This window comes from Culex quinquefasciatus, chromosome 3 (genome assembly GCF_015732765.1).
Source record: "Culex quinquefasciatus strain JHB chromosome 3, VPISU_Cqui_1.0_pri_paternal, whole genome shotgun sequence".
In the NCBI taxonomy this organism is placed as follows: domain Eukaryota; kingdom Metazoa; phylum Arthropoda; class Insecta; order Diptera; family Culicidae; genus Culex; species Culex quinquefasciatus.
Genome location: NC_051863.1, coordinates 60,342,989 through 60,364,734, shown reverse-complemented (window position 1 = coordinate 60,364,734; position 21,746 = coordinate 60,342,989). Strand labels below are relative to the sequence as shown.

General features: G+C 38.1%; 1 protein-coding gene across 1 annotated transcript in view; it reads left to right on the top strand.

Annotated features, from left to right (window-relative positions):
* The window catches only part of LOC6045567 (L-ascorbate oxidase), a 42,105-nt gene that overhangs the window by 15,354 nt on the left and 5,005 nt on the right, over nucleotides 1-21,746 (top strand). The window contains 2 exon segments of the mRNA XM_038263732.1: nucleotides 17,050-17,480; nucleotides 17,540-19,250. Coding sequence (XP_038119660.1) covers nucleotides 17,050-17,480; nucleotides 17,540-19,250 — 2,142 coding nt within the window.

The following is a 21,746-nucleotide window of genomic DNA, read 5'->3' as shown; positions in this document are numbered from 1 at the left end:
ATTGCGATGCGATGAGATCAGATCAAATTGTAAACAATACAAAAAATTACAAATCTCACCTGGTAACCCTACCGATAGTCGCACTGTCAGTGCGAAATAATTATGCAATTTCGATCCGCTGTTAGCACATCTTCCATACCTTGGGATGAACCGGTACAATCTCGACGGCCCCGTAGTTGGTCGTTCATTTAGATTCCATACTCGTCATCTCCCTCGCTCGCCCGAGGGGATAATGGCAACCTTATCGTGAAATAGTTTTGCAAATCAATTACAAACGAGCAGGCATACACACATGAGCGAGCAGTTTGATAGTAACTTCTGGCATTGTTCGGCGGGGTGAGATTTACGTTTCGTTCATTCATGATATTCCCGATTGATGCACCGTAACACCGAGATTATCGCTAATTGTTAGTGTATATATGTTCATATTTAAACTGAATGAGCTATTAGCGAAGCGGATTCTCATCAATGCTGTTTCATTATTGGAGAAATTCCATTGTTACATGAATGGAAGGTTTTATGAAAATTTTGTACTCAAGAACAATGATATTTGTGTATCAAGCAGTGTTTGATTTATGGCCTTCAGGAGGTCATTTTGAGCAACTTTTGTTCTACAAAAAACTTCACTTCTCTTGTTTTATGTTTTTCTTGTTTTATTTTTTGTATTTTAATTTGCATTTAGTTTATGTTTGTTTAAGGTAGTATTTTGCCTATTATACCACCTCCTATCATTACATTTTCCCTATCTATTTTTTCATGTTTTTACATATACTTTTTTAAATTTTTTGCTTGTTTTCACATTTTCTGCTATAGGATGGCATCATTATCATTTCAATTGTAAAAAATACGTAGAGGCAAAGTCTGGAACACTACAAAAAATACTGCATACTTCTTTTTACTTAAAATATAGTAAATGTTAGTAAAAAATAAAGTCACATAAAATAAGTAAAACTTTCAACCAAAAAATTTCTAAAATTTTAAGAGTTCTTCTTTCTAATGTTAAGAAAGCATCAAAAATTGGTTAAAAAAATGATTTTTTGCGATTTTTAAAATCGAAGCTCGTCTAGCGACAGGGCTGGGTTGGGCTGTAAAAAAATATTTTTTACAAAATGTCCATTGAAATCCGACTTCCTGACCAGCTAAGTCGGAGTACCGCTACACATTTCAATTTCAAAAACCAGATTTCAATTTCAAAAACCAGTGAAATTGAAATCTAAAATTCCTGGTTCTGAAGATTTAAAAAACTCGATTCACCACAGCAACTCTACTGCTTCTTTTTTACTTTTTTTTAAAACTTCATCATCCCGGTACGAGAGTTGAACTCAGTAAAAAGTAAAGTAAATCTTTCCCAGTTCCTGAGGGGAACACCCTTGAAGAGTATCGGGGCCGGCATTTACAAAGCGGATTCAGTGGCAGTTTCATTCTCAACTTAATGTTAACATGTTAAGGTTAATGTTAACATTCCATAGGTCGCCTCCCTAAAGTGTCGTGATAAGGTCCAGTTTGTGACGATACACTACCTTCCCTTTACTAAGCAATCGATTCCAGAAGGGAAAAGATTATCAGTTGTGTTGGTCCGAGCCGGGATTTGAACCCTGATCTACCGCTTACGAGGCGGAAGCGTTACCACTGGGCTACGTGGCTCGGTCAGAATTGAACTCACGACCTCTGGATTGGAAATCCAGAACTCCGCTATTCGAAACCCATCCCCTACCAGTCAGGATTCCCAGTGAGTAGAATAACTCTTTGAAGGGATCTGACTTTGCCGAGCCAGACAGGAATCAAACCCGTCACCTTCCGCTTACAAGACGAAATCAGTAACATCACGGCCACGGAAGCTCGGCAAATTACTTCAAAAATGCTGTAATTTTTTACTATTAGGGTAGAGTAGTCATCAATGAGACACGGGGAACAATGATAAAATGGCTCTCACAAGTCGTAGTTTCAACCAATCAGGCTCATATTTGGGGGAAAGGTGTGTCTACTGTATACACGTCTGCCATATTAGTGGCTTTGATTATGGACGCTCCCTTGAAAAGTTATTCATAAATGTTTGATTATGGGGTGTAAAAGTAAATTATGGATAAAAAATACTTTTTCGCTCGTAGGCTGCCATTTACACCAAAACTAATATTTCTTCAAATTTCTTTCAACCAGACATGCATCCGCTCTAACTCCTCTTTTAGAAGAACTTGTTTGGCATTTCACGTAGAAGATACCCAGCATACTTAAGGGTAGAGTACCCCGCTAGAGACGTGGGTGGTACGGGTTCGAATTCCGTCTGTGATCTGGTGATTTTTTTTCGCTTCTTAATCACTTGATACTACCAGTTGTCGTTTTTCTTCGAATATCGTCTTCCAAGTAAAAAGAGTCATGGCCTAACTCAGGGTCAATAATAAAAAAGTAACAAACAATTCTGTATACCAAGATACAAGCCTGTACTGAGCAGGAACAGGAGTCCACGCTTTGAGAGGGCTCATGAGTAGCAATCCTTACTACCAACTACCCTCGATAAAGCAAATGGCCTATCAAACACTGCTCAGCGATGTTCACCAAGAAGAGAGCGACAATAACGACGGTAGCAAGAAGGTTAAGAGAGCGAAAAGAAGAACTAGATTAGAGGCGTGGTTGTGCGATCAAATCTACAGCTGAACACTACTTTGGTGTCTTGGGACAACTAGAATCCCAAGGATCACGGTGGCTTAAGGGTAGAGTACCCCGCTAGAGACGTGGGTGGTACGGGTTCGAATCCCGTCTGTGATCTGGTGATTTTTTGACAAAGAACTTTGTCCTAAGGTTTCTATACGTGGTGTCAATCCAAAATTTTCGCGAAGCGAAAACGTTACGTGACGAATTCCCCTCTCGCAAATTTCCCCTCTTTTTGGTGCACGCTGGTTGGATGAACGAACGTTTCCCAATCAGTCGATCGAGAGACGTGAGATTGATGTATCTAAAATCTCCCCCACTCCACCTCATAATTTTCGGATCGTCGACGAGCCAACAAAACTCGGCTCGGTCGGTCCCGAAAATTCATTCTATTGCTGGACGTCGACGAGAACACATCAGAAGCAGATGGCCTGGTGGCCCGGTAGCAGACGGCCTGGAGGTCCGAGAGCAGATGGCTTGGAGGCAAGGACCAGCTAAGACATGCCAGTCGCGGGAGTCGATCATTGCAACTGGCCACCACCTGGACTGGAGTGGCCGGAGGCCCCAGGGATGTTCCGATGGGGGGACATTTGCCGGACCGTAAGAGTTGGGGCAATATGGGTATCAAACTTTATGGTTTTTGATACCGGACATGAAATTTGACATTTCGGCAGTAGTGGCCACAATCCGGAGTGGCCGGAGGCCCCGCGGATGTTCCGATGGGGGGACATTTGCCGGACCGTAAGAGTTGGGGCAATATGGGTATCAAACTTTATGGTTTTTGATACTGGGCATGAAATTTTACATTTCGGCAATAGTGGCCACAATCCGGAGTGGCCGGAGGCCCCGCAGATGTTCCGATGGGGGGACATTTGCCGGACCGTAAGAGTTGGGGCAATATGGGTATCAAACTTAATGGTTTTGGATACCGGACATGAAATTTGACATTTCGGCAGTAGTGACCACAATCCGCAGTGGCCGGAGGCCCCGGGGTTGTTCCGATAAGGGGACATTTGCGGAACCATAAGAGTTGGGGCAATATGGGTATCAAACTTTAGGGATTTTGATACTGGACATGAAATTTGACATTTTGGCAGTAGTGGCCACCACCTGGAGTGTCCGGAGGCCCCGGGGATGTTCCGATGGGGGGACATTTGCCGGACCGTAAGAGTTGGGGCAATATGGGTATCAAACTTTATGGTTTTTGATACCGGACATGAAATTTGACATTTTGGCAGTAGTGGCCACAATCCGGAGTGGCCGGAGGCCCCGCAGATGTTCCGATGGGGGGACATTTTCTGGACCGTAATAGTTGGGGCAATATGGGTATCAAACTTTATGGTTTTTGATACCGGACATTAAATTTGACATTTTGGCAGTAGTGGCCACAATCCGAAGTGGCCGGAGGCCCCGGGGATGTTCCGATGAGGGGATATTTGCCGGACCGTAAGAGTTGGGGCAATATGGGTATCAAACTTAATGATTTTTGATACTGGACATAAAAAGTTGCATTTGGCCATTATCTGAAATTAAGCAGTTAAAATATGCTAATGCTAAGCAGTTAAAATATATTGCTTATTAGGCAGGAAGTAATAAATAGACTACTGCAATGCACATTTTTTGTGCCACTGTGAAAATCTGTTTCTGGAAATTTAGAATAACTATCTCGTAATCATTAAGAGCCCTGTAAAGGGTAGTTTTTAATGTCTGCTGTTCAAATTTCCTTTACTGCCGCCGATTGCTTGCAACAGCCTTGCAAAAACATTCCCGCATCTTGGTAACTTTCGAGTGGTGAAGGAAAGTAAATTGATTTCACTTCGATTTCTATTTCAGCTCCACTTGCAATTTCCGTCCCCTTAGTTCGATAGGACGGTTATTATAAGGGGGGAATTTGGACCGGACATTCTAATCGAAAATTTCAACAATCATCTTGCAAAGTTCTTTGTCATACTGGTCATGTGTAACATAACCACCTGCACCTTTTTTCGCTTCTTAACCACTTGATACTACCAGTTGTCGTTTTTCTTCGAATATCGTCTTCCAAGTAAAAAGAGTCATGGCCTAACTCAGGGTCAATAATAAAAATGATACCCAGCATGTTGTGCCAGTGATTAGAATACGCTAATTACGCTTGTCTTTTAGGCTCCCGAAGACCCTGAGAGATTATTTTGAAACCCAACCGAGATATAGGTTAAGAACTCTTAATTGCACTCAAAGAGCTTTTAAGAAGTTCTTCTTGAGAGCTTAAGAGAACATTTACATGTAAATATAGCTAAAATCGGATTTTCCAATGAACCAATGTTTTGTACACATTATTCAAGCCAAAAACAAGAGATTTTTACCTAGCAACAAGCATAACATTGCTTTAAACGAAAATGCCATCTAGAACAAGCTGAGTGCCGTTAAAAAGAGCTCATAGTGCCGATGCATGTCTGCTTTCAACGTTCCATAGGGATTAAGTTGGGCTACAATGTCCTTTCATTAGATTTGGCCAAAATTTAGAATATACCCAGAATCCAGGGCTGTCTCATTGTTCCCCACTCATTTCAGCCCATGGGTAACAATGAGACAATTTGATTTTTCTTCAATAAACTTTTCAAAATCGATGGAAATCTTTCAAAACATGTATTAAAAGTGATTTTTGGCATATTTATAGAGTTTAAACTTCATTTAACCAAAAATACTAAGTTATTTGGTATTAATATATGGATTTTACAAAATTTCAATACTTTTTAGTGTAACTTTTGTTATTTAAAGTTTCATGTTGGCAAAATTGCTCTAAAATGTTCAAGGCAAGTCACCTGCAATGGAACAATACAAAAACATGATGTTTTGCTAGAAAAATGTTGATTTTCGTAAAGTGTCTCATTGTTCCCCAGCTGTCTCATTGTTCCTGCTAAGTGCGTCTACAATGAGACAGTTGAATAACTCTGGCTGTAGATGTCGGATCGATCTCATATTTTGGTCAATGTTAGAACACATTAAAAGAAATATAATGCAACTTAAAGCTCATTAAAACATGCTAATGAAAAAATTAGAAAAATCGTTGAAAGTTGAAAACCAAAAGTGTCTCATTGATGACTACCCTACCCTAAGTTCAAATTTGACTATAAAAAACGAGCATGTTTGTTTTTTTAGAGCGTAGTGCCCCGAAATAGTTAAAAAAAACTGATGTTTAAGGTTTGCTCAAACAAACCACCCTAATTTTCAACCAAACCCAAAGTTGCCTCTTCCCATTTACAAGAACTCTTTTGAAGACACCAAAGTTTCAGAAATGCATAATTTTTAGGAATGTCCGTTTTGCCCTTAATTTGGCACCTAGCGAGCCTGGAGCTTATTAGAGAACGGCCATTCACTAACACCCGTTTATATCTTCCGGTTTCTAGAAAGAATCGTTTGTTTATTATAACTTTTAAAGTATTTTATTTAGACTTTTATTTAGACCGTTGCAAATATTTTTTTAAGTTTATGTCCCTCGACTCTGGCCGTAGTCGAAGGGGGGGGGGGGAGGGTGTCAAAGTTTTAACATATAAATGACAAAAAGTAGGTTATGCAACAGGTTACAAAAAGAATATTTACTCGGTAAACCTCGTTGGATAAATGTACGACTTGTCCAAAAATCAAGTTTTGCAACCAGTTACTTACAACATTTTTTGCAATTCCGAAAAACGCCTTTTGAGAGGAATTTTCTGCCAAACATTCATGTGTTTAATAAATTAACCGTTCAAAACAAAACAATATTGAAAAATGTTACTTTTCGATACAAGTGTTGAAAAGTTCAACTTTTCAGCACCCATTTCAGTGCTAAAACTCACAATCCAAAGGTCGTCAGGTCGAATCCCGGGGTGGATGGAAGCTGAGGTGTAAAAAGAGGTTTGCAATTGCCTCAACAATCAAGCCTTCGGACACCTAGTTTCAAGTAGGAATCTCGCAATTGAGAACGCCAAGGCAATGCTGTAGAGCTAATAATTTGATTTGATTTTTTTGATTTTCAAATCTGTTATTTTTGGTAGTGGGATTGTGTATCAAACATAACTTTTTTTTCAGAGAAGTGCTGATAAATGTTGTTTTAAAATCTATTTGGAATTTTGTGGAATAAAGAAACGTTTTGCATTTTGTTAATATTCTTATAAACAATATTTTCAATAAATATTTGTAAATCTGATATGAAAAACTTTTTTATTTATAAGGCCGTTGCAAATATTTTTCAAAGTTCAAAGTCACCTACAGGGTGACGATTTTCGAGATTTCCACTTTCCTGGGAATCGAAAGTTGAATTCGGCTATTTCCCGGTAATTATTAGATATGTTGCCAATAATTTGCAGTTATTGGCATTTTTTAACAAGTGGAAGATGCATTGGTTGAACATTGAAAAAAATATTTTATTTGTAGGGATTGAGTTGAACTCATTTAATTTCGCTTATTGGCTTTATATTATGTTGTTTATGTTGTTCACAGTAATTTAAAGGTGTCGAAATTCCCGGGAATCTTGACCATATTCCCCAGGAATCGAGGGGCTAAACACTAGCTTTTTGCCTTTCTTACTATTTTAATGTAAAAAATGGCTCTGTACATAATAACATTTCAATTTGATGGTTTAATTTATTTTTGTTTGTTTTTTTTTTATTATTCAGCCATTCCACGTCAAACAGGAAGTCTCCAAATCAAAAGTACTCCGATTTGGCTCAAATTTGGAGTGGGGGTTCTTTGGCCCAAAGAATTAGACCCGTATTTTTTTGTTTGGCGATTATCCGAAATAGGGTGGTCAAAAAAATTGAATTTTTCGTCGATTTTCGCAAAAACCACATTTTTCAAAAAACATATCTCCGGAACTGCTGAACCAATTTTAGAGCGCCACAATTCAAAAGAAAGGTTATTAGTTCGGCTTTTAAAGAAAAATATGTTGAGGTCCAAAAAAACTAGATGAATATTTGAAAAGGTCCTATGAAAATTTCATTTGCCGTTTTCAAGGTCTCGGGACCAAAGAGCCCATGTCTGAAAATATTTTTCCCTGATTCCTTGTTATATTTTACATAACATATCAAAAATTTGCGGATATCCATTAACACGTTTCGGAGATATGATTTTTTTTAACATAAAAACTGGGTTTCTCGACGCGCCGCGCGTAAAAATGGGAAAATGACGAAAACGGGTAAAAAAAAACTTTTTTCACTAAAACTGCGATAACTTGAAAATTTGTGGTTTTTGCGAAAATCGACGAAAAATTCAATTTTTTGGACCACCCTATTTTGGATAGGACCACCCTAATCACCAAACAAAAAAATACGGGTCTAAACCCACTCCAAATTTGAGGCAAATCGGAGCACTTTTGGTTTGGAGACTTCCTTTTTGACGTGGAATGGTTGTATTCTTTGAAAAGTTGCTGGTTTTGATTTAGAAAAAAAAATATAACAAATATGATAACAATATAAACGCGATGGACACTCTCTAGAAGAAACGATTGTGTATCAAACATAACGTAAAACAAATGACATCTAATGCTTGATGTTGTAAAATGATGCAACGCCTGATAAAATGTATAAACTTTCGGGCTAAAGCTTAAGTATAAGTATGAGCTATTGGCCGAAATTTGAGTAACAATTAAATCCTTGATTTGTTTTTAATTGACGCCGCCGAATAACTCCATTTTTTTAAAATATTTAATTTTATCATGAGTATGATCTAATCTGATGCTTTACATACACGTAATTAATAATAATGTATCAACACGTTTCCATCAATTACTGTCCCCCCCAGCGTGAAGCTTCTGTTCTGACCACAATTAATCAACCGTCGACCGTTCGTTCCGCATGCTCGCACGCGTTCGAGTTCGGGCGCGCAAATCACATGCGCATAAATTAATCGTTCTAATAGCCCCTACAACCAGCCGGATATCGGGCCAGAAAGTGAGGATCGTTAGTTCAACCCTTCCTTTCGGTTTAGTGAGTGGAGTGGCAACAATCCTTTTATTTTATTTTTTTTCAACGCGTTCTACTTAGTAATCCACCCGCGAGACTTGACTTGACTTCAAGTGGATACTTGTTGGTTGTCCAGTAAATTGCTACAATGTTTCGGAAGGAATGCCTTTGATGAAACACGTCATTTTAAAGTCTTAATGGCTAGACAATGAAGCAAATTAAATTGTTGCACTTTGCACAATTATTTTGTGATTTTGTACAGTGAATTTCCAGTTTGAAGGTGACTTACCTGACTTAAAATTCCCGGTGACCTGATTTCTTGACGGAAATTTGCCAACGTCCCGGGAATTCTCACTTGTTTGAAACTTGATCCTTGGGTGAATCCCCCCGAAGTCTCAACAAAAGTAACAAACGCACAAACGTCGTTGTTGGTTTTTTGTCGCATCTTGAATCCCCAATAATTATCGCCAGCTCTCAGCTGGTATCCGGTGATTCACCTTGAATATCCCGCTGTTTGCCGAGCTGGATCGAACCGGTCTAAACTCTCATTTGAAACGCTTTGCAACATAAGTCCACACGATAAATTAAAGGAGGATGACAAGTTGAGAATCGCCACTGACAAGGAACCAGTTCTATGCGTTCTGGCTGTGAGTAAAATTAATATGGCGAGGCATCAATACATTTTCCGACAGAGAGTCATAAACAAAATATTGAAAATAACAATAAAGATTTAAAAAAAAAACTAAAAAATATTGTCAGCAGACGGTCGAGAGTAAAATTGCCATAATTTTTTTTTTTCAAAAGAGCGAACCGCTCAAAGCGCCGGTTCACTGAAAAGAGTGAACGAACCGTGGCTCACAAAAAAAAAGAACCGCGGTTCTTTTTTAAACTCCGGTATTTTGTAAGAACCGTTTCAATATGGCATGATTTTTGTTATAAATATAATTCATTGAATTTCCTAAAAATGTAGTATTAAATTTATTTTTGAGAATTTAAAATGCAATTTCAAAAATTTCAATGCTTCTAAAAATTAATTCCGAAAGTAAATGATTTTCTAAACAAAATGAAATAAACTTTCGGGCCAGGCTTGGCCCCACAAAAACGACGGCGTTGGCACCACCCGATTCTTCGGTGTGCCGGAGCAGAAAGCGACGGTGGACACTTTCGGCGGACTGTGAACTGTTGGACGTAGTCGTGGGCGAAGAAAGAAAACACTACAGTTACTGAGCTAACTAATTTAATCAACTAAAATTGGTTTCGCAAAGACATTTCGCGCCGACTGGTGTAAACTGACTCTTGACGGAACTTGCTCTGCGCGCGCCTTTTCTCTCTCTGGTTCTGTCGTTGATCGTAGCAACCGCCGATGTGCGCAGGTTCGCTCAGATTGCAGCCAACTGTCAAAATGGCGTTGACCAGTGTTGCCGATATTTCTTAAACGTTGGGGTTCCAACAGGGATCGATCAAAAATATTTTGATTTTTGGTGAAATTCCGTTGCACAGTACCTAATGCAAAAGTTTATTTTTCGGTTTAAAAAAAAAGTTCATCAATACTTCGATCTTTTTAACACTAATGATTTCAATACAACTGAGGATGTGTAAAATGCATTTTAAAACTCTTTTTTCATTAAAATGTCTTGCTATTACTTTTTTATTTGCGAATTTGGCCAGAGTTGAGGGACATGAACTTCAAAAAATATTTGGTACGGCCAAATTTATCACGCAATTCTTGAAAAAACCCTATTCATTCAAATTTTGAAAAAGAGCGAAAGAGCTGTTCAAAAGAGCGGCTCTTTTTAAAGAGCGAACGAAAATGAGCGGTTCCCAAAAAAAGAGCGGTTTTGCCCACCTCTAATCTTCACCCAGCATTTTAAAGTCTATCGATTCTCGCTATTCAGTTTTTTTTAACTTAATTTGACGTTTGAGTCGTTTTAAATTGAAATCAAGTAATAAATAAAAGTTGGTCAGAAAGAAAGTCAGAAATTTTTAAAACAGAGATGTTTTTTTGAATAACTTAAAATTTTGTTTTGTGCTCAAACAAAGTAATAAGTTGACAGGTTGATTAAAAATCCTTGTGTTCATATTTAAATTTTTTATTTTTTTTAGAAAATACTCATGTTTGTCCACTTTTGCTCAGTTCGTACAACTTTGTAGTAATTATCAGATGCTCGCAACAAATGACTTAAAACGAAACTCAAATTCCTCAAATCACGGAACGAATTCTTGAACGTAAGCCGATAAGCGTTCCCAGAGTCCAGCCAAACAACAAATCGGGGGAAACCTCGGTCAGGCAATCCAGATAATCTGCATCGTATTCACCCCCCACATTAGATGCAAATTGCGCGCGGTTGCAGCCGCTCACACTCATATGTGGCGCACACACACACACCTGGCAACACCCCGACCAATGCCATCAGCTGCCGTTGACGGAACAGGTGATGAATTTATAAAAAAAAAACAGGTCCACTTGCGGAGATGATAATGACGGCAGGTGATGGAATTTCAACCGGCAATCGAATGTCTCCATCAAACGGTCAAACTAACTGTGACATATTAAGATTACAGGGTTGAAGCTAGGTTTTTTTCTGATTTTTTTTGAATTATAAACTAAAGAATAATAAGCTTAAAAAAACTTTTAAATTATAAAATATGAATAAGTATGATAACAAAAAAGTTGAGTAATTAAATCGAGGCACAACTTTCAAAAAAATACATATGTCACCAGCTGACGATAGTTTGTTTGAATCAAACAAACTAATGTAAGCTTTATTTTATTCAAATACTAAGACGACACCAAACTGTTAATTGAATAAATTCAGATTAGGAAGACAAACTCGGTTTTGAGCCGATAGTGCCGATTGATAAACGCTTCCTTTCGGTTTCAACCAAGCAAACACAACTTGTAACGATCTTTTGTGATGATTAATGTTTAATTTATCATTTGCAAAATATGAACGGTCAACGAATCCGTTGCGGTTGCTGCTGGGTGAAGGTCGTCCGGTTTGGAACACTGACCGATTTCAAGAAGACCCTAATTAAGATTTTATGGCACTTTGAAATTGGCGAGTGGACTATTTACCCATATTTGAGACGTTTTACTTCGGTGATTTTTTGAAAGGGGCTAGAATGGTTCAAAGCAGCAATAGCGAAGGGGTCAATGATCGTTATACATTATGCGGTTCAAGAAACAATGTTTAGAAATGCATGCCACTCTCTTAGGCAAAGAATTAAGACTTAACTGTTATTTATTGTTATTGTGGGGTATTGTGTCAACATTTTGGATAGGTTAGTATTTAAAACTCAGGTCTTTGCAAATATTTTTCACAGTTTAAGGGCCATCCAGGGAGCAAAAATATTTAAAAAAAAAACTCAAATCAATACTAACATTTCAAAAGGGTATAATATTGGCCCTTTTGAAATGTTTGTTTCGATTTAAAATTTTGAAAATATTGTTTTCGAAATGATCGGAAAATTTCACGAATGTTGCATATTTTAACATTATAAATCGGACCATTAGTTGCTGAGATATCGACATTAGTAAATGAGAACATCAATTTTCAAGTTTTAAAACCTTTGCATGGCAATATCTCAGCAATTAAGGGTCTTATCAACAAAGTTTAAAAAAGCAAAATATAGGGAATTTTTTCAGCTTTAAAAAAAATTCCAAGGTGGGCAAACATGGGCAAAAAATAAAAAAAACTAACTTAATCCACCTATGTGGTTGGAGCCTTCCTCACAACAATGGTTGTACACAAGTTTCATCTATTTTTTTAGATCCGGCTTCCAAAAAGTACATCGATATCACTTAAGTGGCCATATCTCGAGACAGGGTTATAAAATCTTCAATGTTTTAGACTCGTTGGTAAGGTTTTTTGATAACCTAACCAACGATGGGTCGCATGATGGATCCGGACAAAGTTTACATACATTTAAGTGAGATCCTGCTTCAGAAAAGTACATAAATGTTACTTAAGTGGCTATATCTCGAGACAGGGTTGCCAGATCTTCAATGTTTTGAACTCGTTGGAATGGTCTTTTGATAACCTAACCAACAATTGGTCGGATAGTGGATCCGGACATAGTTTACATACATTTAAGTGAGATCCTGCTTCAGAAAAGTACATAAATGTCACTTAAGTGGCTATATATCGAGACAGGGTTGCCAGATCTTCAATGTTTTAGACTCGTTGGAAAGGTATTTTGATAACCTAACCAACAATGGGTCGGATGGTGGATCCGGACATAGTTTACATACATTTAAGTGAGATCCGGCTTCAAAAAAGTACATAAATATCACTTAAGTGGCCATATCTCGAGACAGGGTTGCCAGATCTTCTATGTTTTGCACTCGTTGGAATGATCTTTTAATAACCTAACCAACGTCGGGTCGGATAGTGGAGCCAGACATAGTTTACATACATTTAAGTGAGATCCGGCTTCAAAAAAGTACATCAATATCACTTAAGTGGCCATATCTCGAGACAGGGTTGCCAGATCTTCAATGTTTTAGACTCGTTGGAAAGGTATTTTGATAACCTAACCAACAATGGGTCGGATGGTGGATCCGGACATAGTTTACATACATTTAAGTGAGATCCGGCTTCAAAAAAGTACATCAATATCACTTAAGTGGCCATATCTCGAGACAGGGTTGCCAGATCTTCAATGTTTTAGACTCGTTGGAAAGGTATTTTGATAACCTAACCAACAATGGGTCGGATGGTGGATCCGGACATAGTTTACATACATTTAAGTGAGATCCGGCTTCAAAAAAGTACATAAATATCACTTAAGTGGCCATATCTCGAGACAGGGTTGCCAGATCTTCTATGTTTTGCACTCGTTGGAATGATCTTTTAATAACCTAACCAACGTCGGGTCGGATAGTGGAGCCAGACATAGTTTACATACATTTAAGTGAGATCCGGCTTCAAAAAAGTACATCAATATCACTTAAGTGGCCATATCTCGAGACAGGGTTGCCAGATCTTCAATGTTTTAGACTCGTTGGAAAGGTCTTTTGATAACCTAACCAACGATGGGTCGGATGATGGACCCGGACATAGTTTACATACAGTTAAGTGAGATCCAAATATATGTGAAAACACATTTTTATACATAACTTTTGAACTACTTATCGAAACTTCAATCTGTATAAAACTCGATCTATGGGACCCTAAACCAAGTCGAATGCAACAAGTTCGGGTCCAATCGGTTCAGCCAGTGCCGAGAAACATGAGCTAGTTTGTTGGTCACATACATACATACACACACACATACACACACATACACACAGACATTTGTTCAGTTTTCGATTCTGAGTCGATATGTATACATGAAGGTGGGTCTACGACGTTTTTATACGAAGTTCATTTTTAGAGCAGGATTATAGCCTTACCTCAGTGAGGAAGGCAAAATTACTGCGACTATTTTCAAAAAAAAAAAAAAAAAATACATAAAAATGGCTATAACTTGAAAACGGTCCACTTTATTAAAATTTCTCGGCCAAAGATTTCTGAAAAGTTGGAATTTGATGTCCCCTAAAACATATCAGAACATGAAAAAAATGAAATTAGCGTTTATTTGCAAATCAAGTTTTAGTGACAAAAAGTTTACTGTGTATCATATTTTTCCTACACACAAAAAAATATTTCCGAATGTTACATCATTTATGATGTAACACTTTTGCACGTCATTAAACATTTAAATTTAAATGCAATTTGATGTAAATTTGCAACAAATTATACGTAAAAACGTGATTTTACGTGTGATTCAACCGTTTACGTCGAATCTCACGTTTACATCAACTGAGTTTACACGTACTACATTTTTTCCGTGTCGAATAAATTCACATATTTTTTTCTGTGTACAACGTCTTTGCCGAAGACACCAAATCGATCAAAAAATTCCTTCGAAAGATACAGATTTTTGAATTTTCATAAATCATTTTAGTATGGGCAAATGCCAAATTTGTATGGAAAATTATATGAACAAACTAATAATGCAAAATGGCTTCTTTGGGTATATCGAAGTCACCCATGCAAACATTTTTTATTTTTTTTTGGTCTAATGTAAAATGCATTTTAAAACACTTTTTTCATGCAAATGTCTAAAGTTTAGCTTGTAATTTATATTTTTAATACAGTGGACTCTCTCGTTGTCGATATTGAAGGGACTGTCGAGAGCAGGAGCTACCAAATAATAGAACGAAAAATCAAAGCAATCTATTTGAAGGGACTGAAATATTTATTGACAGCTGGAGCAATATTGATATCCAGACCATCGACAGCCAGAGAGTCCACTGTATTTCAAACGAGCCCAACCACGCTGAAAAAATTATATGAAAATGCATTTCTAATTGTTTTCTGTTGATTGAACTTCTAACGTCATGCTTAGAATTTCCGTGTAGCATTGTTAATCTAATCAACGGGAAATCAAAGCAGAAATTTATGGATCTTCTCAAATCCTAGCAAACTGTTATACAAAATATCTATTCTTCTGACATGAATTTTTAATTTATTTTTTAAGACCTAAAGAATGCCAAACAAATAATAGTCAAAATTTGTGAGTTATAACAGGTAATATAAAGCAGTATTGTTAAACCGATTTCGATGGATCGTGGTAGATTGAAATAATTCGAACTGTCAAAAATCCACCAAAGCATCTACCACATTGCACAGTGATCCAGGCCGCAAAATTAAGTGGAAAATGGATTTTCGGAAAAATTGTGAAGTTTCGGAGTCTGAGTTACATTGTTAATTTGATTTGGTCTACCGCGGTGGATTTTCTTAAAATAATTCGAACTGTCAAAATCCACCAAAGCATCTACCACCAAGTCTACCACAGTGGTAGATCGATGCTTTGGTGGATTTTCGACAGTTCGAATTATTTCAAAAAAATCCACCGCGGTTAACCAAAATCAAATTAACATTACAACTTTGGTGTCTTCAGAAGAGAGTAATGTCAACTTGAACTTAAGGTCAAAAATTACAGCCATTTTAAGGTTATAAAGATTTAAATTGAAAACTTAAATATCATGAAAAAGCAAAATTTAAAGTGCCATATTGCATTCGAAAGGGCATTCAATACTACAAACGCTGAAAAAATCTCGGGGGTATTTTTCTTTAAACTCGAGATATCTTCATTTGAAAATGTCACATTTTCGCGAGCAAAGGGTATGGGACCACCCTAACAAAATTCAAAAATTGTCCAACTATATGTTTTTGTATGTAATTTTGCCCGCTGAATCCGAATCTGCCCTCAGAATTTACCAAAATTGTCAAAATATCGATTTTTGCTCATATTTTAAGTTTGTAAAGTTATCATATAAACCCAAAAAATTAAAATCCTTTTAACAATACGACTTGGGTGTTACAATAACAAATTCTGATCTCCTGCCAATAACAGAACTTTAACTTTTCCAGTTATTTCCAACTGCTCTGGTATTCGTGTCACAGTTAAATGCGAATGGCTAGAGAATTGCTCAGTGGCAGAAACAGCTTTCAAGTAAATTTTTAATGCTTTTGAAGTTCAAAATTAACTTTAAATTGGATTTCTGGTAATTTTCTAATTTAAGAGACGGGGTTTGGGCGTAGAAGGAATTAGAACTATTCATGAGATTTCAAATTTAATGGTACATATTGTACAATGAGTATAGTTATAAATGAATGCTTTCAGGTTGAATGTAGAAAATTTAAACTAATGTTTGTCTCCTTTTCTGAGATGGTTTATTTTTTTTATTGCGCTTGGCGTCATGAATACTGCATAGCATTGGATTTGGATAAGAATGATTCTTGATTACCATCAGCTCGTGCCATTTTTTCTTAGCTTATCAATATTTCTAACACAAAAAATCCATCAATCAATCGGTTTTCTGATTACGCGTAAAGGCTGACCAACGAACCTTTGCATACCTTGGCGGAGAATCAGCAGCAACGCGTTCACGTGCTTCCCTCAAAACATGTCCACGGCGCAACATAAAAGCACGTGCCGCGGCGATCGATTGTCGATCATTGATTAAACATTTCCTTGATACATCACCGTCGACCGTGCCAATAAAATACCAAACGAAATTCAATACTAGTAACAAATCAGCTGATCGGCTTTGCACCTCAACCACCACTGCACGGCTGTCTGCCTGGCTTTTGTTTGCCGACTTGTTTAACACTCTTGTTGAGGTCTGTTACATGAAAAATTGCATGCGCCAAGGTCGGAAACACTTTGCACGAACCAAAGTTTGCAAACCGGCCTAGGTTGATCGAGGCGTATCATCGTCGTCGTCGTCGTCGGCTACGTTGACGAACGTCGGTGAAGTGGACTTGAACTTGGCCGTTCTGTTATGGGCGATGACTAGGGTGTGATTAGAGTTACAGTTCGGTTTTGATGGTTGGTCAGAGTTGAAACATGGACATATTTTAATTTTAACAAGATTTCATGATCATCATTCAACGCTTAACGACTTCCATTCTTTCTCCTTTTCCATCCCCAGACTGCGATCCGTCCAAGTGCCCACCCGCGGTCGAAATACCGGAGACTTTACTGCAGGTGGGCGAACGAACCGGCAAAGAGATCGTCAACTGCTGCGAGGTGACGCGCATTCACTGCGACTATCAGGCGTGTCCGGAGCCGGTCCAGTTCTGTGACGCGGCGCGAACCGTCCGAGCGCGGATCGTCCAGGGCCGGTGCTGCACCACGTACGAGTGTGACGGTCGCGTTCAGCAAGAGGTGCGGGAACAGCAAGACCAGTGCGAGGTGGAGATCAACGGGACGATCACGCGGAAGCGCATCGGCGAGAAATGGTTCAGCATGGTCAACCGGACGACCTGTATGAACTACGAGTGTCTGCGCAGTGGTGGCGAATTGTCGTCGGAACTGTTTGTCAACTCGATTGGGATCACGTGTAATGGCAGTTGTCCGCAGGTTAGTTGGTCATCTGGGTTTGTATGACATGATCTTGACGCGATCTTTTTCGATTTCAGGGCTTCGCGTTGCAGTACTCGGATCGACACTGCTGTCCGCAGTGTGTTCAGGCCATGTGTCGGTTCAACGATCGATTCTACGGGGAGGGGGAGTCGTGGCCAAGCGGGGATGGGTGTCTGAGGTATCGTTGCGTTAAAGAAGGTGGTCTGCTGTCGATCATGTCCAGTCGCAAGGAGTGTCCGATGATGATGGACTGTCCAGCGGAGAATGTTGTGGAGCAGGATTGCTGCAGCGTGTGCAACACGACGCGGGTTGATCCGGTAACGCCGATTCCACGTAGAGGGATTGAGTATTATGACGAGTTGGATTACAGCAACCATAAGTGTAACAGGGAGTGCCTGAGAGGGAGGAAGCCGATGACCTGTTACTACAAGTTCCGTATGGAATGGTATCAGACGATGAGCAAGGCTTGTTACGAGTGTCCGTACAACTCAACCGACTGTAATCGACCGCATTGCATCGCAGCGGATGGAGTCAAGCGGAGCGTCATGGTTATCAACCGGATGATGCCGGGACCCGCGATCGAGGTTTGTGAGAACGATATCATTGTAGTGGACGTAGAAAACAACTTGATGGGAGAAAGTACGACCATTCACTGGCACGGGCTGCACATGAAGAAGACTCCCTACATGGACGGCGTTCCGCACATCTCGCAGTGTCCGATCAGTCCAGAAACTACCTTCCGTTACACCTTTAAGGCGGACAACCCGGGAACGCACTTTTGGCACTCACACACCGGAATGCAGCGAGGTGACGGCGCGTTTGGAGCGCTGATCGTCCGCCGGGACAACGATCCCCAACAGATCATGTACGATCACGATCTCCCAGAGCACGTGATCACCATCCAAGACTGGGGTCACGAAGCCGGAGTGCAGATGTTCGTCGCTCACCACCACTCAATCGGAGACAACAAACCTCCAAACATTCTCGTCAACGGACGCGGAAAGTACTTCAAGCGATTCCCGAAAGGTCCAATTACAACCACCGCCAAACCCCTCGACCTCCCAACTACCACCGCCACCTCCAACAACCTGGACGACGCCGAACTCATTCAAACCTCCAGCAATCGCAGCTTCAAGCTGCAGACCCGCAACAAGCGCCAATCCCGTACGATCGACTTCAACGCCAAGATCTTCCCCGAGTCGCAGCACATCCCCCTAAAAGTCTTCCACGTAGAGGCCAAGAAACGCTACCGCTTCCGCCTGATCAACGCCGAGTTCCTCAACTGCCCGGTAGAGCTCTCGATCGAAAACCACAACCTGACGGTGATCTCGTCCGACAGCTTCGACATCAACCCGATCGAGGATCTGGCGTCGTTCGTCAGCTACGCCGGCGAGCGGTTCGACTTTATCGTGCGTGCGAACCAACCCGTTGGGAACTACCTGATGCGGTTCCGGGGGTTGATGGATTGTGACGAGCGGTTCACCTCGGCTTATCAAGTGGCGGTGTTGAGGTATCGTGGCGCGCCGGAAGTGGAGTACGAGCGCTGGCCGAGTTATGATTTTCCGCTGGAGGGAATGCAGCTGAACTCGTTGAACAAGGGAACGGGCAATGTGGACACGTTGTCGATCGCGGAGACTACCTCGAGGGATCAGGAGGATTTGCTGCTGTTGCGGGAGAAGACTGACTTTAAGTTTTACGTGTATTATGATTTTTACGCCAAGGATAATCCGCACTTTCACGTGCCGGATTTGTACGGGTTTAAGGATGGTAAGTTCTACTTTTAAATAGGGTATTTTAACCATTAGTGGACCCCCTAGTAGAGCCAACGCGCATTTTTCACAATTTTTCAATATTCTAAGCACTTTTTCATAACCCTTTGTTCAAAACAATGAAATCTGAAGTCTTTTGAACAATTTTGACTATTTGTTTCATCAGTAATTTGTTTTTGAGCAGAAAAATATCCATTTGAAAAAAAAAGTTTTTTTGCCTGTTATGGACCCCCTTTTCCTATAGTGGACCCGGGTCCATAATCCGATTGTGGACCCGGGTCCACTATTTGGAAAACTATTATTTTTATACCAAATTTTGCCGATATTTGGTGTTTTGATGTATGGTGTAGGTCTAATGATAGATATAATGAATAAAAGATAGATTTTCCATCATAAACAAATATGTTCTGTTAACAAATTTGGCTTAAAACAACAAAAAACCTAACAGACATTTAAACAAATTTATTTCCGAAAAAGATCAAAGAAAACGTTTCAAAAACAAATGTAAACATTAAAATGATTAAAAAAGTAATTTTGATGCACATTTTTCCACATAAATTACATAAACAGTTGACCGAAACAAAACAATAGATTTCTTTACAGATGCTGATAAAACTACGCAAAGTTTTGTTATTGATTTATTATTATAAAATATAATTTCAAACTTTGATTATGATGCTTCAGTTATGAACAATTAACTATAGTTTTTTATTAATTCTGAATTCTTGCGGCTTCAGCATTTATGATATACTTTTAACATGAAAACAGCTATATTTATACTCATAATTGAAAAATATGCAATTAGGTTTATTACAACAAGCATTTATTGCAGGCCTGCCCAACGTCCGGCCCGCGACGGCATTTCAAAATAGTTCTATGACTGGCCTTTAAGGCTGGTAATGAAATATTCGATAAATAAATTTAGAATCTTTATTAAAAAAATAAGCTTTAGATCAAATATTTACATATTTTAACCAAAAATTTAATGAAAGCATTTAGTTTTTTTTTGCTTTAGCAGTGTTTTTGTTTAAAATTAATTCAATTCAATTCTGTTTTATTTGTAAATAATCAAGTTACAATGAGTTCATTTAGGTTCACAACAGAGTTTTGGTGTTCCTTTCAGCTGTGTTTTACATCGTAATTCAATCGAAAAATTATTACTTATAACTATGGAATAGACAAGAGTAAGAAAAAGTTTGCAAAAAACTTACAGAAAATTTTAAATTAAAAAAAAAACATTATGTTTGAATTTATTTTTATCATTTCTACATTGATGTTTTCAGAATAAAACTGAAGCCTGGGAGAAGAAAATATAATTATCAATTTCGTAAAATTGTGAAATATACGATAAAAAAAACTTGAATTGTTGTACAGAATAATAATTAATTAATTCTACTATTGATTTCGTACTATTTTGAATGTGTTCACTTAATGTTTTGGTTTTTTTCTGTTTTGAGGCATTTTAATCAAATAGATTTTTTTGAATAAAGGAGTTAGCAAAAAATAATGTAGTTTTCAGAAAACTAGAAAATTATTTAGGAAATAAATTTTGTTAGGAAAAAGTGAAAAAAAAGCAAATTAATTGTACAGATAACATAGTTCGCAGCAAATATTTATGAATTATTGAAAAATGTCTCAAAATGAGTCATTTTAAAAGGATCTGATGAAATTTAACCAAAAAAATATTTTTAAAATAAGCTTCAATAGTTTGAAGAAATTCGAAGATTAACTATTTAAATTTTGTGTGTGTTGAAAGACATATTATTTTTTCAAGATATTTGCATAAAAGTGCACAATAACGTAAGATTTGTTATTTTTGTAAAAAAGATTTGAATCCAAATTTCGTTTAAATAAATTATAATGGTGTCTGATTTTAATAAATATTTTTGTGATAATCAAATAAATCAAAAAACACATTTAAAAAATATCTTATTATCCAAATAAATGAATCTTATTTGCAACGTTAGTTGTTAATTTTAAAAGGATCTGATGAAAATAATGTTATGATTTTTTTTTACATTTTCAACTGTTATCAAACATTAGTTCCGGCCCGCCACTGCTTCAGAAAAATCAGATCTGGCCCGCAGGGCCAAAAGGTTGGGCACCCCTGATTTATTGTATGTTTAAGAGAAACTTGTGCTTAAATACACAGTTTTCTTCATTTTTGGAAGTTAAATTAACAGGGGTCCACTTTTGGAAAAGTTAGGATTTTCGTTGTCCTATATTGGACCCCCCTAAGTTTTGCTTGAAAATGAGCAGTTCTTCGCTTTATTTTAGTATAGTTAATTAAACTTACATTATTTCGACTTACTGAAGTTAAATAACCAGTCAAAAAATGATTGGATAGTTAATTCAATCATAAAATAGAAATGCTGTTTTGTTGTAAAAATGCTGGTGGCCATGGCTGATTTCAGAAGTCGAACTCAAAACGCTTATTTTGGCAAAAAGGACAATTCAATGTCAGTCAACATTGTTTTAAATGATGCTGAACATG